The sequence below is a fragment of the Triturus cristatus genome, chromosome 10 (assembly GCF_964204655.1).
Source record: "Triturus cristatus chromosome 10, aTriCri1.1, whole genome shotgun sequence".
NCBI classification, from domain to species: Eukaryota; Metazoa; Chordata; class Amphibia; order Caudata; family Salamandridae; genus Triturus; species Triturus cristatus.
In genome coordinates, this window is record NC_140593.1 from 1167366840 (window position 1) to 1167382106 (window position 15267).

Here is a 15267-nt window from a genome sequence, read left to right on the forward strand (position 1 = left end):
TCATCATGGAGCAGAGTCTTCGGGGCAGGGCAATCCTTTGACAGCAGCAAGCATGAAGGAGGAATGGTGGGCACTGCAAATACACATGTTGGATTGCCGGCTGTCTTAGAAATGTCAAGCTGACATGAGCACAGTTTTGCACAGCCAGGTGGAGAACAGCAGGGACAGGCTTCCAGGCCCTGTGGGAGCACAAAACCAAAACCATCCTGCTCAGACCAATCCCGGCACTTCCCTCATGCTGGGCAATAGTATTCCCAGCATGATTGCACCATCTGGATTGGTGCAGGGAAGTCCGGGAGCCTGTGCAGCAGCAGCGGAGGAGCTGAAGAGCACCTAGGCTGTGAGGCAGCAGGCAAGTCATCTTTCTTAGGTCTCGCTAGCGTAGGCTGCACACATGCGCAGTCTCGCTGGCGAGATTTAACGTTTTGGGGATTTTTCAGTAAAGGGCGTTAAGCCCCGTCCTTCTTTCCCATTGGCCGGCGTTACTGTTTATGCTAAACGGCGGCCAGCCATTGGGAAAGAGCTGTTGGGGACGTTTTCGCTCTGCTTTTTCTGCTATTCCACTTGGACGGCCTTGTCTGCTTTCCTTCTTAAGTAAAAGGTTTCTTATCTTTATGGGGCCAAACTCATGGCCCCATAAAGAGACGGCAGAAAAAGAGAAAAGTCGACGTCAACCGCGGCTGCCTGGCGAGCGCTTACAGACTTGTTTACTTTACTTGAAAAGGGCAGCTTCTCTTCGCAGAACGCAGCATGGAAACAGAAATCTCAAGGCACAATGCGTGGTGTTTATACAAAGCAATCCATAGCGGCTTTTACTGTCTAAGCTAGATTAAAAAGTACGCACAGCTGCAGTCCATTTTGTAAGAGAACCTGCGAGCATTCGTGGCACATAGTAAAGAGCAGAAAAAAACAAGCCAAGCATGTGGCGCAATGGTCAGAGCTACCAACCTTGCAGTTGGGGAACCAGGTTCGAATCTCAGCGTCGCTCTTAACATGCTGTGATTTTGGGCAAATCGTTTAATCTCCGTGTGCGTACCAAAGATGAACGTGTCCTTGTGTAACGTAGCTGGTGCTCATCTAAAGCGCTCCAATGCCTCCGGGACGAGTTCACGCCATATTAAATTAAAGTCCAAACAAAAAAAAATGCTGCAATTAGTCCTGGCGGGTACGTAGCGGGCGCTTTCTCGTGTCAATGCACATGGTTGTGCACAATGTTTTGCAACCACACCTACTGCCACAAAGCATGGCATGGATTCACACTGTGAAGGCAGGGGGTAACTGTGGAGCTTGCTCTTTCTCTCTGCCTGTACCGACTTGGAAGGAGCTGACAGCGGTCCTACTGACTGATTTATGCTGACTCCCACCTCCCAATCATAATGTGTAATTCTTTGTTGTGGCTGCTTACAATAAGGGGCATTATCTGCTCTGTTTCTTTAAGGAACAGGGATCTCAGTGCCGACACACTGCAAATTCAGATGCTGAGAGGAACGTCTGCTGTCGCAGGCAGGTCACTGTCCCGTCATTGACTTTAGTGCGCCATTACTGCCCCATTCAAAGCATGGGGGTGGTGGGTACGTCACTGCTCACAGCCCCACACTCTGCTGTAAAGGATTAGTGAATCTTTTGCTACACAAATGCAGCTTGCAGCAGAACGGAAAGTTCTGCAAAGCAAGCTCCCATGATCCCTCCTGCTGACATCACTCATCTGAACAATGCATTTATTTAAATCTTTATTTATATTCTTCAGATATTTGAATATCTCTATCAAGGGGTGTTCCGGAAGTTCTCACCAAGGAAAACCAAGCATTAAAAATGCAATAGGTCTCGCCTTTCATTAAGTTAAAGCCATTTGCTTTGCTATACAATACCATTAGCAAAGCAAATGGCTTTAACTTAATCAAAGGCGAGACCTATTGCATTTTCAATGCTTGTTGTATTATTGTCCCCTGCGCTGCCCAACCCCTTTTCCCTGACAGCAGCTGTCACTGATTCCTCACATGGAATCCCTCGGTCCTTGCAATAGTGAATATATTGTAAATGCAAAAAGATCAAAACACAAAGGTGCTTATTTTTTTAAGGAATGTCGTCGACCTGTGTTTTCCTCTTACTTAAAAAAAAAATATTTGACAAAAAAGGTTGATAATATTTAACATGAATTGATATAATTGCATTAAGAATTTAAGGGAACCAATTGACAATTGCAGTAGTATTGAAAGAATAAAGTGAGAGAAGAGCTAGAACCGAGCCAAATTCATGTTAGATTGCATGAAAATTGGCCCCAGCCGGCCACTGTCCTGAATCGACACCCGCATACACCATCCGTACAAGTCCAGGATCCCGTCTCTGTGCCTTGGTTTGTCTTTGAAATAGTTCTGTCTACAACACTCTTTTCCGTAATTGATTCTCCATGTTTTTGATCTATCCTGACTGCAATTCATACATTTACTTGAAGATTTTCCCAGTTAATGTCGAAACAAACAAGAGGGGCGCTGGAAGTATTGGTGTGGAAGGTGCTGCAGCACCCCCAATATAACTCAGCAGAAGTTCTGAAGCAGAAACCCCAACCAAGAGCCATTTACATTTAGTTGTTAGTTGTTTTCTTGGTGCATTTGGTGTGAGTTCCAAGACGAGGTCACGTATCATGCAATGTCTTTTAACAGCCTGCTGCTTATGTAACATGAAGATGGTGTTTACTTTTCTTTTCCTTCAGTGCAAAGTGAGGGAATGTTGTAATGTGAACCCAGTGACAATCTTGCTGGGGTGCAGGACCAGTCGCGGCTCGCAATACTCGCGGGTGGGGGCTTCACGCGGGGGTTACCGCAGGGGGAGGGGGTTTGGGGGTTAAAATAAAAAGAAAACTTACCTGAATGGGTCCCGCGCCACCTCTGGAAAATAGTGGGTGAATGCTGTCCACCCGTGTGTACCCCCGACTTGTGTGCTGGTTTCCGAGGAATCCTTGGTAGCTCAGGTCAGTGCTATTCAGATGGCCTGGCACCACCTTGTCCATGCCGGTAGTATACTTTCCTGGGAGATCAAACTCGTTGGTCTTCCAGCGTTTTTTGTGATTTATTTTTCCTGCTTTCCACTTGTTCATGGTTCTCGCGTTCCTGCAGGTATCTATATATACTCTCCATTTTTGGGCACGCCATTGATATTGTTCCTCTGATGGGGAGAATCTCTCGGTCCCCAAGACTTCTGAGTGATCCTGGCCCAGTTCCGCTTCCTATCGGATCTTTTCAGAGCTGACGGGCCTGCGTCATCTGTCCTTTTCAAGGCGGTTTGTATTTTCATCTGTCTGGGGTATCTCAAGGAATGCCCTTTTCCCTTGAACTTCCTTGTCTAGCTCTCTTATGTTGGCTGGGTCCCGCGTTTTCCTGCTCCTGAAAAGAAACAGGAACAGGAATGCTCCCTCCCCTCCTGTAAGCGCCCAGCATGTGCACCTGTAGGGAGGCCATTTTCTCTATGTAGGCTACATGCAGACTACATAGAGAAAATGTAGAGTGAATGAATGAATGAAAGAATTACATTTTTGTTGTATCAATTAACAAAAATTGTTACAAAAAGTTTCCTGTAAAATATCCACAAAACTTGCTTGCTACAGTAACCATCTTTAACTGCTACAAATTTGATGTATTACTTCCGCTAAAACAAACCCTGGAAATGCAAATCTTAGATAATAAAAACCCTAAAACCCATAGATCAATTGTGAAAAGAGAAGAAAAGAGAAATAAAAAAGTGGGTACGTACATTTTTTTAAAAAAACAAGGGACTTTCCCCTGTGTGGAAACTTCACAAATCTGTCAAAATCATATTGAATTTCCAGATAAGGAGGTGTTCAAGGCAGACCTATTTTGTGACAGAAGATGCAATATGATGCAGCATCCATAAATCAAAGTCTGGACATACCCAAAGTGCAGTCTTGAAGTTCTAAAGTGCAATGTGCATTACTTAAACGTTCTTTAACTTTGTGTGCAAATTTGGCAAACCTAGCCAGTTTCATCGGGATCTCCATGCTGAACAAAAGTTTCATAGCATCATTGCAATTACGCGTCCCATATTTTAAAATCAATGGCCTCAGTAAAGTGCGACGTGCATGTATCAAGCAATGGCATATGCAGACCATATGAACCATAGATTCCTCATAGTGGTGACATAGTCTGCAGGTGGTGATCGCCTCTAGGGATTTCCAGTGCCTGTTAATATCTTTTATCGGCAATGCCATAAGCCCCACTGTTAACATTTGCTTTAAAATGATCTTGTTTAATGCAGCGTCGAGATATGGTTGCCTTAACCGATCTTCATAGGAGCTTGCAAGTATCCTAATGTTGCTTTTAAAACAATTCAATTCCTTCATGTTTTCTTCCCTAGATAATTATCTAACTTGTTTTTTAATATAGATTTTAATATGCCAGGCTGATAAATCAGATCCTGCAATGTGGTCATGTCAAGCTGTAATGCAGCGCAGGCCGTTTGCAGGCCTTTTCTCCATGAATTATTGGCTTTCATAAAGATTATTTTCAGGGTTGACTTCATTGTATTCGGAGGAGCTGCACAAACCCCTCGATAGAACCGCACGAACGTTGCCCAGTGTTCATTGCTTTGTTTATTCGACCCAAATTCCAGTTGCACCCGGGTATTTCGTGTATGCGCAGGAATCTGGAAGATTCGTTTAAAGGCTCATCAGTTGATAAGTTCCAAGCTATTAACAAAAGCCGCAGGAAATGCTAGCTGACCGTATGTAACTGAGGGAAGCGGCTTGGCCCTTATAACCTTTCTGATTTATTTTGTTGTCGGGCTATTTAGTTTAGAATTAAGCTTGCATAAGGCGAACGTCACTGCCTTGGCCTTTGTTTTGACTGAAGCGAGGTGAGCTGTTGACTTCCAATTACTCATCAGCCACGCCCCCAGGTAGTTGTATTTGGTCACTGTTGTTATCTTCAAGTTGCCCTTCCTCCAATATTGTCTGAGTTTGTTGGCGTAGTTTACGAATATTACTACCTTTGTCATTCCTGCATTTGCTCTGAGGTCATTCTTGATATTGTAAAGGTTTAGTGCGTTCTGTGTGATCTAAGAGCATACTGCATTAAAAATAATCTATTTGAGCCAATTTCCGGGGGTAAAAAGTTTGCGTTAAGAATAGTTTTGACAAGGTCTGCCGTTTATAAATTAAAAAGCAAAGGTGCCAATACACAGCCTTGTTTTAAACCACGGTTTGCTGGGATCTTTTTGGTAGCTGAATTCATCGAAAGTTTCACCCGTACCCAGGTTCCAGTGTAAAGGCTAATTATGTCATTTTTACGGCCGCGCGGCCAATGCTTGTTCTTTCTTATTCGTGAAGTGACAGCACGTCAGCAGTAATGGTGTTATTTGTATTCGGGTTTCTGGCGCGGGTTACTCTATTTTTATAATATGTTATGCTTCTAATAAGCAGCGCGGCACAGGCAGCATGCTGCGGTGCTCACTAAAAGTATACTATATTGAAAAAATAGAGTTTAATGACCAGCGCATTCCTTTAACTCGGCGCTGCTCACCAAACTCTGATGGGGTTTCTGCAAGCCCCACCTTTCTTCACTACAACTAAAGGCGTGGCTCGCCAAACCCTATTTTTATAATATTTTATGCTTTTAAAAAGCAGCGCGGCACATACAGTATGCTGCGCTGCTTACTTAAAGCATAAAATATTGAAAAATGGACTTTAACGAGCCGCGCCTTTCTTTTACACTACACCGCTTACCAAACTCCTTTTGGGCTCTCTTCAAGCCCTACCTCACCCCACTCCAAAGAAAGGCTCGGCTCGCCAAACTCTAATTTTTCAATATTTTATTCTTGTAATAAGCAGCGCGGCACAGGCAACATACTGCGCTGCTTACTAAAAGTAAAAAATATTTGAAAAAAAACTTTGGTGAGCCGCTCCTTTATTTTATTTCTTTAGCAGGTGATCGGGACGGCACATCAGAGGGGTGTGGTCAGGGCGGGGATGGAGGGGGCTCGGAAGGGGACGGAAGGTCTGGGTCGGAGCTGAAGACATGACTAGTTAGTGCATGGGGAATGCATGATGCTACTTCAGTTGTAGTTTTGCACTCAGTCACACAAGTTGTTATATGATCAATGTATACTGCTTATTATTATGTGTCTGCGGATGCTGCACCCACGGTGCACAATGCCGACTGCTTGCAAAGTTGTCAGCTTCCTGTTTTCAAGGTCTTCGTTGGGACGTGTTATCTCTGCTGCTGTTTTGTGTGTCCTTGCTGAAGGACACGTACTGTGAAAATGCAAGTGTTTTATGAGTATGTCATCTCTGTGGGTGCGTCTTTGCTTCTATCCCAATGACAAAATGACAAACGAGTGTGTGTGGACTTGATGTATGTGTGTATGTATTTGTGTAACATAATGTGCATTCGTGCATTTGATGGCGTTTGTGTGCATTGAGTGGCGTGTGTTTGCGCATTTGAAAATGTGTGTTTGATTAGTGTATATGTGCCTTTAACGGTGGCTGCATGAATGTGTGATTTTCCATTTGGTGATTTCTGTGAGTGCGTGTTAGGGTGTGGTCGCATCCATTCATTCGTAAATGGTGCATTAGGGGATGTATATGCCCGCAGTGTGTGTGTGTGTGGGCGTTCGGTGCTGTGTGCTGTTTTAATGTGTGCTTTGGGTAAACAGTGTTCATCCTTAATCTCTATTTGGATGTTCGATATTTGTGCCTTTTTTCACCGAGTTGTTGGTATTAATGTGTGCATTCATTTCTTGTGTCCGAGGAAAGGGATAGAGTCATGTGTTATATATGTGTTGCTTACGGTTTGTCTGGTAATTCGTTCTTTTTATTTTGCCTCTTTTCCTCCCATTTATCACGTCTTCCTGGCCTTAATGTAGCATTTTTTCTCTATTTTGTTCCACTTAACTCCCATCTCCTTTTCTCCCCTTATAGTTTTCCTCCTCGTTGTAGGTGTAAGTGTGGGCAATTTCATGACTTATGGGGAAAACTCCTAGCCGAAGGGACACTTTCTTACTCACAGTGGCTGTGACAACTCCGTGGGTCATGGTGCAATTGTATGAGCTTTGTGGAGGAATTTTGTGGACATATACATAGAGCTTCATGGCTCACACAGTCTTCCGTGGCTATTTCATGTTTTATTGGTGGAGTCAGGCCTGTGGCTTTTTTGATTTTTTAAAAAAACTTTCCAGTGAAGTAATTACACATTTCCCGTTTTTCACCCATGTCTGTGTATTAATGCTTTACTTGCATCACTCGAAAAAAGCCTTGGTGGGCTTTGAAGTGCTTATGACTTCATCAAGTGTAAAGGGGGCCTAGGGCGTTAATGACTTTTTTGCACGTTCCTCTCCATCCATGGCTTCTGATTCATAAATAGGCGTGTTAGTCCCTCCTTAGTACCGCCTTGTCTTCATTTCTAACCTCCCATGAGGACCGGCCCTTTTACTTTGGTTGTTACGCGGTACGTCTTTTATTAGTCTGTAAGCATTATTTTCTTTAAATAGTTTCTTCTACTGCAGGCACTACATGCTTTCCTGCAATAAGCAGCCCAGGACAATGGCGTCCGCTTTTTTGAACAGGCCTCGCATTTACGAAAGTTTGAGCTATTGGCATTGTAAATGACAATGCCTCATATTTATATGTTTTGATAATTATCAAAACATAAATAAGCGCCATTTTCATTTACAATGCCAATAGCTTAAACTCTCGCAAATGCGAGACCTATTGCATTGCAAATGCTTGTTATGGATAGGTTGCAATAAAGATCCTTTTCAAGTCTCTGGAATCGTTGAATTTGCCAGACAATGCTGGTAGAGCGGCGTGAGTATGCTTCCCCAGAAATCCCGATCTTCTTTAAATAGTTGTCCTGGTAATCCGTTAATGCATGGTGCCCCATCCTTTCTAATGCTTTTCACTCGATTCCCTACGACTGAGGCTTCTGGTGGTACCTCCATATTTAATGGGTTCTCTTCCGTCCAGGTTTGTCTTCTGTGGATACTAGTGAGGTTTCGGGCAGAAGGGTAGTGGTAAGGAGCTCTTGGTTGTGTGATGATGTCAGATTTTGTGCGCAACAATATAATTTTGTTACATAGGTTATCCATATATCACTAGCAACCGCATTACACCTGTCTTGGCCATGCCCAGAAAGCTTGTTAATATACAACCGGAATTCAGCCTGTTTATTGGGGCTTAGCAGGGCAAAAACATGCAGCCACTCCGAATCTTGTTGTTTTCTTTTACAGTCCCACACGTTCTTCCTATGGATTTTCTTTGCTAGGAGTTGGTTTTGATATGTTTCGTATTTTCCGTCCCTCTTATGGATACGTGTGGCTATTCTGAGCGACCTCTTACTTGTTCCACTTTTTCGCATCGTGGTTGAAATTGGTGACAAGACCTTTCTACAGAGACTGGAGAGTGTTCTTTACCTTTTAGAAGTTGGTATACCTCGGTTGTTAATTTAATCCAATTCTCGTTAATATTACCTGCCGTAAATTCTTCGGCAGTTCCGGGCCAATTGCTTTTCCACCTTCTTAAGGCTGCTGTATCTATTTTGGTCCACTTTAGTCTCCTTGGCAAAGCATACATTTCTTCCCAATTGGTGTTGCCCACAGAGGTGATAATCGGGAGACAGGCCGTGCATAAGGTGATAGTTATGGCCAGTGGGAGATGGTCACTGGTTGGGATAGAAAGCTTTTGGAATTCTGTCACTTGCCCATACAGGCGACCACACGTGAAAATATAATCAATTATTGATTTAGTTAACCCCTGTGTATCTTTGTTAGAGGCTGATTTAAGGCCGTAGCACTTTTGTGTTGATTTTAATCTGTATATATTTAGAAATGTATTCATCAACTTTCCATCCTTATCTGTAGGCAATACTTCCTCTGGTTCCATTCCAAGATTTTGCATGTTAAAATCTCCAGTCATTACAATCCCACAATTTGGTTGACTGCTCAGTAATTCCTCAAGGGTATCCACTAGTGTCCTCATGTCACTGTGTCTGGGAGCCTCATTGCTATTAAAGTAAATGTTCAGGAGAATGATCTTTATTGGGCATCCGTTTAATTTCAATCCTTGCACTAGGGCTGCCTGAACCATGTCCGTGTTTAATAGAGGTTTTATTTTTATGTTGCCACTAATTCGCGTATATATTGATAAGCCCCCCGATGGTCTTCCAAATATATTACGCTTTTTTACAGGCTGCTGAAATTCCATGAAGCCTGGTATAGCCATTGGGACAAGCAACCAAGTTTTTTGCAGACAAAACAGGTCCCCAGACTGCAAGAATACAAATGCTTCCTTATTATATAGTGAGGTTTTTAGCCCATAAACATTCCATGAAATTACTTTCAACAAGTTGCCTGATTTATTGCTCAGGCAACCATTTCCTTGTGTGCTAGGAGCATGAGCGCTCTGTTTGATTGGACTTGGGCAAAATCTGTATTTTTATGTTGGGAAATGCTGTTGTGCGAGGGACGTAATTTGTCCCTTTTAAAATGGACTTTCATGGGTACTGTGTTGAATTTGGATGAAATCATCTTTCTAGCATAAATGGGTATTTCTCTTCTTCTTGAGTGTGAACATTAATCCCCCAGTTACGAACCGATTTCTTTCTTTCATAATTTTTTGTACAATAGAGCCGTTGATCCATTTTAGTATCGTTGAATCTCTGGTTGTGTTGTTGTCCAAAAGTTTGAATTGTGCTTGAATGAGGTCTTCACTGGAGATGGAAGAGAGCTCTGGGATATGGTGGAAAATTTGTAAAATGTTGGCCCTGTTTAATGTGTCCAAACTTCCCTGTGATGTATATTCAGGTGTAAAAATGATTGTGTTATTCTCCTCCTCTTTATATCCTTGAGCTGTTTGGCTGGCCACGAGAGAATATATGACCGAACATCGCGTGTTTGTTGGAGTTACTCCGTGGTCCTTGTTAACATCTTGGGACCCCTGAAACTCACTATTAGTCAGTAGTATGGGTATTGAATACCTATTGCTATGGTGAATTTTACTGTTAAATGAGAGTATGAAAAGAAATGTAATAATTATAATGAATAATGTTGATGTATATTATTATGGAATGTTTTGCAAGGTTTATTGTTAACCAGTGAAGCAAAACTAATAAACGTAGAATAGTTGAGGCAGAGAATTTTTGGAGGAAGCAGACTGACTGGAAAGGTTTGTAAGATCATAACAAATGTGCCCACTACCTGGAATGTGTTATTTTATGAAGAGTATTGTATGCATATGAGGCTCATATCATACCTGAGGGAACCTGTTAAGCCCAAGTATTCTGGCCATGGGAAGAGCTTCTGCTGATGGGCCATCTCCGATAAAGCCAGCCAGTTTGGGACTGAAATGACAGCAATAATTGGGGATTGTCTTCTTCCCTCCTGAAAGCTGCTGCACGGTGCCTCCAATAGCACCAACCTCAGATGAACACGAGTCATAAATCTCAAATCCCAAGGTGGTGTTAGGTAGGAGGTAAAGGCTTGTATTGATTTCTTTGATGGCAAACACCATAGCAAGGACACTCTGATAGTATCTTGGATTGATCCTGGAGATAGAAAGGAAATACTTAACTGTAAAATCAGGTCTATAACTTTGGCTAGTATCAAACTTAAGCAAACTTTTAGACAAACAATTTTGAAAAAGTGTTCACATCTGAATGAAACACATCTAAATTACATATTTAATTGTAGTTTTTAAAACAGTGACTTTCTAGTGTTCAGATGAAATCCAAGTAATTGAGTTCCTCTGAGCAAATGTATAACAATCACTCATGCTCACTCAATAATGAACACAACAGCATGCAGCAGAAGGCAAGTCAGAATTAAGGGGAAAGCTGGTGTCATTTGCAGGGGAGTGGAAGTGTGGGAGTTTTGCTATATGTAGAAGAACAGGGGGTGTTTTAGATAGGTGGTATGCAGGCTGGTTTATCTCTCAGATGTGACGGTCATGGTGTACATGCTTCCTTGTTTGATATTGTCTCTGTCACAAGAGCGTTAACTGGACGAAAGGATTTACTGACAGCTCAACTTCTTTCCATAAGGTCTTGGGCCTAGTTTTTATGTACAGAATTATTATGTCCCACATTCATTCTATGGTAGGAAGTCAAAAGCATAATATTACACAATCTCAGATTTCGCTGCTAATATGTTGCATGTGTAAGCAGCATGGCACTGCTGCCAATGATGTAATGATGACATCATGTTAATGGAGCAGCAAGGACAGCCCAGACACACTGATCCATGAGGCTTGGACTCTATGAGCTAATGTCTCATCTTGGAATTTGTTTTCTCTTAACTCTGGAATTCATTTCTGATAATTATGAAACCACAGAATTCAAGAGTGTCATAGGGGATCCAGTTGCTGTGGCTTATTTTAGAGTTATCATTTCTAAGCCTTTATTATGTGACATATTTCATAACAGGTCCAGAACAGGGGACTAATATATCACTTTTATCCTGTCTTATTGTGCGCAATTTGATTAAAAATAGATTGCTAATGGACAGATCTTCGGGACACTACCAACTCAAAGATATTTTTCTTAACACAATGCATTCAAAAAGAAAAGAAGAATTTATATGGCCAGAGAAAGGATCTGACAAAGCAGGAAGAGAATCTCATAAATTCCATGAAACACCTGGGCCTTTTATCACTCCTAACCAATGCTGAGTATGGTTTAGATGAACTACAAACATATGTGACTAATGAATGTTTTCCATTTGTTGAAATAATGTGAAACTATATTTTTTGTTTAACTTCTGAATGTAGAAATTGGCACTGTCATTTTGTTTGTGTTTCACAAATTTCAAATAATTGCAGCTCTTGATAAAGGGATGAGGTCATGAGGATACCGTAAAACACAGAGACACAATGTTGAAATGTATATTTTGCAATCAGTGATATACATTGTGTCAGAAAAGATTGGAGTGAACCCATTGAGTGTCTGATTTCGCATATAGTGGACTGGTATTCCATCTCAAATGTGACAGATATCCCATCCACCTCATTGCAAGTGCAATAATGACTCAGTAAAATAAAGATCTTTATTTGGATATTAAACACGCCAAAAAAGATATATAAAATACATTTCATATATTATAAAAAAGGATCATAAAACCATTATAAAACAGCACTGTTGAAGTAAATCGAGTTATATATAAATTACATAAAACAGTGTTTATATCTCTCATCTATACGTATGAAAAGGCGGGATAGGCAACATCCTGTTAAAAACATAAAAATATACACTGGCCCACATCACTTATAATCAAATATTGGCTTGATTTCATACCTTATACCAATGTAGGCTATTAATGACTCTCCTATGACTAATACTTAATAAAACATTTGTTTAGGAATGTGTGTTCGGCCAGGTCAAGACAGAATCATGGTAGAACTTAATTTAAATACCTTATCCCATATAGAGCTGTTAAACTATTCTTTATAAGTATTACACACTAAATTTAGGTAGAAACAGTATGACAAATTAGTTCTTTGTCCAAATTGCTTAAAAACATAAATGCATCTTGACAGAAAAAAGTGTTTCAGGGTTAAAAATACAGGGTGTGACAAACTTCTCTGAATGCCTTTGTCTAACCCAAAGAAAACATAAGATGGATGTTTGATTGTAATGCCTGGCAATCACAAGGGCATTTTGGTAGCTTTTTTGTCCATGTGCCTCTCTTGGGGCATCTACGAGCTGGTGCAAAATACCCAGCCGCATTCGTGTGAGATAAAATCTCTGCTGAGTATTTGTTACCATAGTTAGATCCATGGGTAAACCCAGATTTTCCTGACCTGACAAATATCTAGATATGGAGGATTTATAACTTTCTCGTCTCTCTCTAGTACTTCTCCTGTTGTAATAAAAAAAAAAATGTATCTCCTTCTTACTAAATTACAGGATACAGGTTGGATTTCTTATAGACGTGCCCTCAAGTGATTCGATTAGCAAGCTATTTATGAATACTAGCCATGAAATCTTATGATAGTGTTCGAGACTTAGCGGGATATTCACAAGGACTTATCTCCAAATTATCTCCACCTTAACGCATCAAAAGTGGAGAAAGATTTAACACCCCATTCATAAGCTGGTGCAAACTGCAGACAATGCCAGTATTCCCGCGATAACTGCCCCAAAAATTTTCTCCATGGTGGACACCACCAACTAACCCTAATTAGATGCAGAGTAGGCATTCCCGTGCAAAAACACACGAAAAAACCACAACACTACTTTCACAAAAAACTGACAGATCCGCGATGCGAGGCAAAACCTTGCGATAAGCTGCGGTAGCAGCAGGTATTTAACACGTCCCTCCTGCAGGTGCAAAGCCAGACGACTACCTGCAGTAGGCAACGGAACCCTGCACACAACCACACCTGAAGAACAAACGACGTCATGGAACTACTCAACATGCAGCTCGGAGCCCCAACAGGGCCACAACACCCACTGCCACCACCCCCCAGGACCGCCACCACCCCCAGGACCCAGACCTGCCCCCCCCCCCCGGACCACCACAGAGGCAGCACAGAGTAAGACAGCGGACCTACCAAAAACGCAGCAGTCTCAGAGACCTAACGCCCGAGGAAGTCATTGCCCACTACAGGCTCAAAAGGTCAACTATCATCCGCATCATGACCCACATCGGCCACAGGTTGACGGTACCAACATCCCTCCGCAGACAAAGCTGCTGGCTGTGCCGCACCTGTTGGCCTCTGGTACCTTCCAACCAACAGCTCCTAGAGTCGGAGAGGTCTCACAGCCAGCCTTATCAAAGTTCATCACACCTGTCCTGGATGCCATCCTCAGCTTCATACCCCAGTCCCTTCACTTCCCCCACACTGCGCAGTAACAGCAGGAGACCAAGCAAGGCTTCTAAGCCATAGCTGGATTCCCAGCTGTGTTGGGGGCAATAGACTGCACACTTGTGCCCCCTGTGGATACTGCACACCACTACCGGAACAGAAAGCACACGCATTCAATCAATGTGCCGGCAATAGTGGACCACCGGGGAATGTTCACCAATGTCGTTGCAAACTACCCCGGCAGTGTGCACGATTCCTACATCTTCCTACGGTCCTTCATCAACCAGCGCTTCCAGGATGTCACATATGGAACTGGACTGCTCTTTGGTAAGTGCCAAATCAACACACCACACACCTCAAAGCCACCATCACACAAATCACAACTGTGGGAATGCACACTTGACCAAACCAGATACAACATGTCAATCAACATGCCCACTTACAAGACACAACACGACCACTCCATGGTGATCCTGGGCTAACCCTGCACACAATACAGCTATATCATGGCACCACAGCCACACAACAACTGAACGTGTGTAGATGCGGAATGCAGCCATGTGCGAAGGATGCAAGTGACCCGTGAATGGGAATGTACACAGCGACAAGTGAGGAGTGGATGTGCAGGACAGATATGGGTATGCACACTACAGATATGACCATGCAGACCACAACTGCTGGTGACTGGAAAGTAGTGAACAGTGGACGCAACCATGTCCCCCCAGGCCGTGGGTCAGATAGTGGAAAAGTTGCTCGCTGCATCCCCCCCTGTGTACGTGAGCACAGTGGGTTGGCCCTGAGTACGCCAGGGCTGCGCAGGGGTGTGGACAAAAAGCCTGTGGCGCAGAGCGTGGTTCTTTCCAGGAAAAGCCAACGTCACTGACAGGGTGGCGCCTAGCAGTCTGCCACGAGGTTGACGCCGTGAGCAGCGGGGCCGGCGACCCTGAGTGCCTGCTGCATCCCAGGACGCTGATACCCAGACCAGGTCTGTCTGCTCCAGTTCCCCAAGGCTGCACTGCTCACCTGCCGACAACGTCGTGTGTCAAAGAGGGTCCACCACGTGCCGGGGCAAGCCCCAGTCCCATGACCTCTGCACCCTCCACAGACCAGCACTGACACCCACTACGCTGGCCCACATCACTCCTTTCTCATTCACATACCCCACCGGCGCACTCTTCGTACCAGTAGGTCCCACATGTGGAACTGTGTCCTGAGTCCTGAATGGCAGTGACACCAAGTCCGTGGCAGCGGCCACAGCACCAGACTCCCTTTGATCAGTGAGGCATAATTCCATATCGCATGCCTGCGACATGTGGTACCACTAACCCTGTTCAACACAAGCCAGTGACACGTGCTGCCACTAACCCTGTTCAACACAAGCCAGCGACACGTGGTGCCACTAACCCTGTTCAATGCAATCCAGCAACACGTGGTGCCACTAACCCTGTTCAACGCAAGCCTGC

General features: G+C 43.3%; 1 protein-coding gene across 1 annotated transcript in view; it reads right to left on the reverse strand.

The window, feature by feature from the left end:
* The window catches only part of LOC146796864 (extracellular calcium-sensing receptor-like), a 228735-nt gene that overhangs the window by 160500 nt on the left and 52968 nt on the right, over positions 1-15267 (reverse strand). The window contains exon 3 of the mRNA XM_085631402.1: positions 10256-10547. Coding sequence (XP_085487528.1) covers positions 10256-10547 — 292 coding nt within the window. The remainder of the gene's footprint in view (positions 1-10255; positions 10548-15267) is intronic.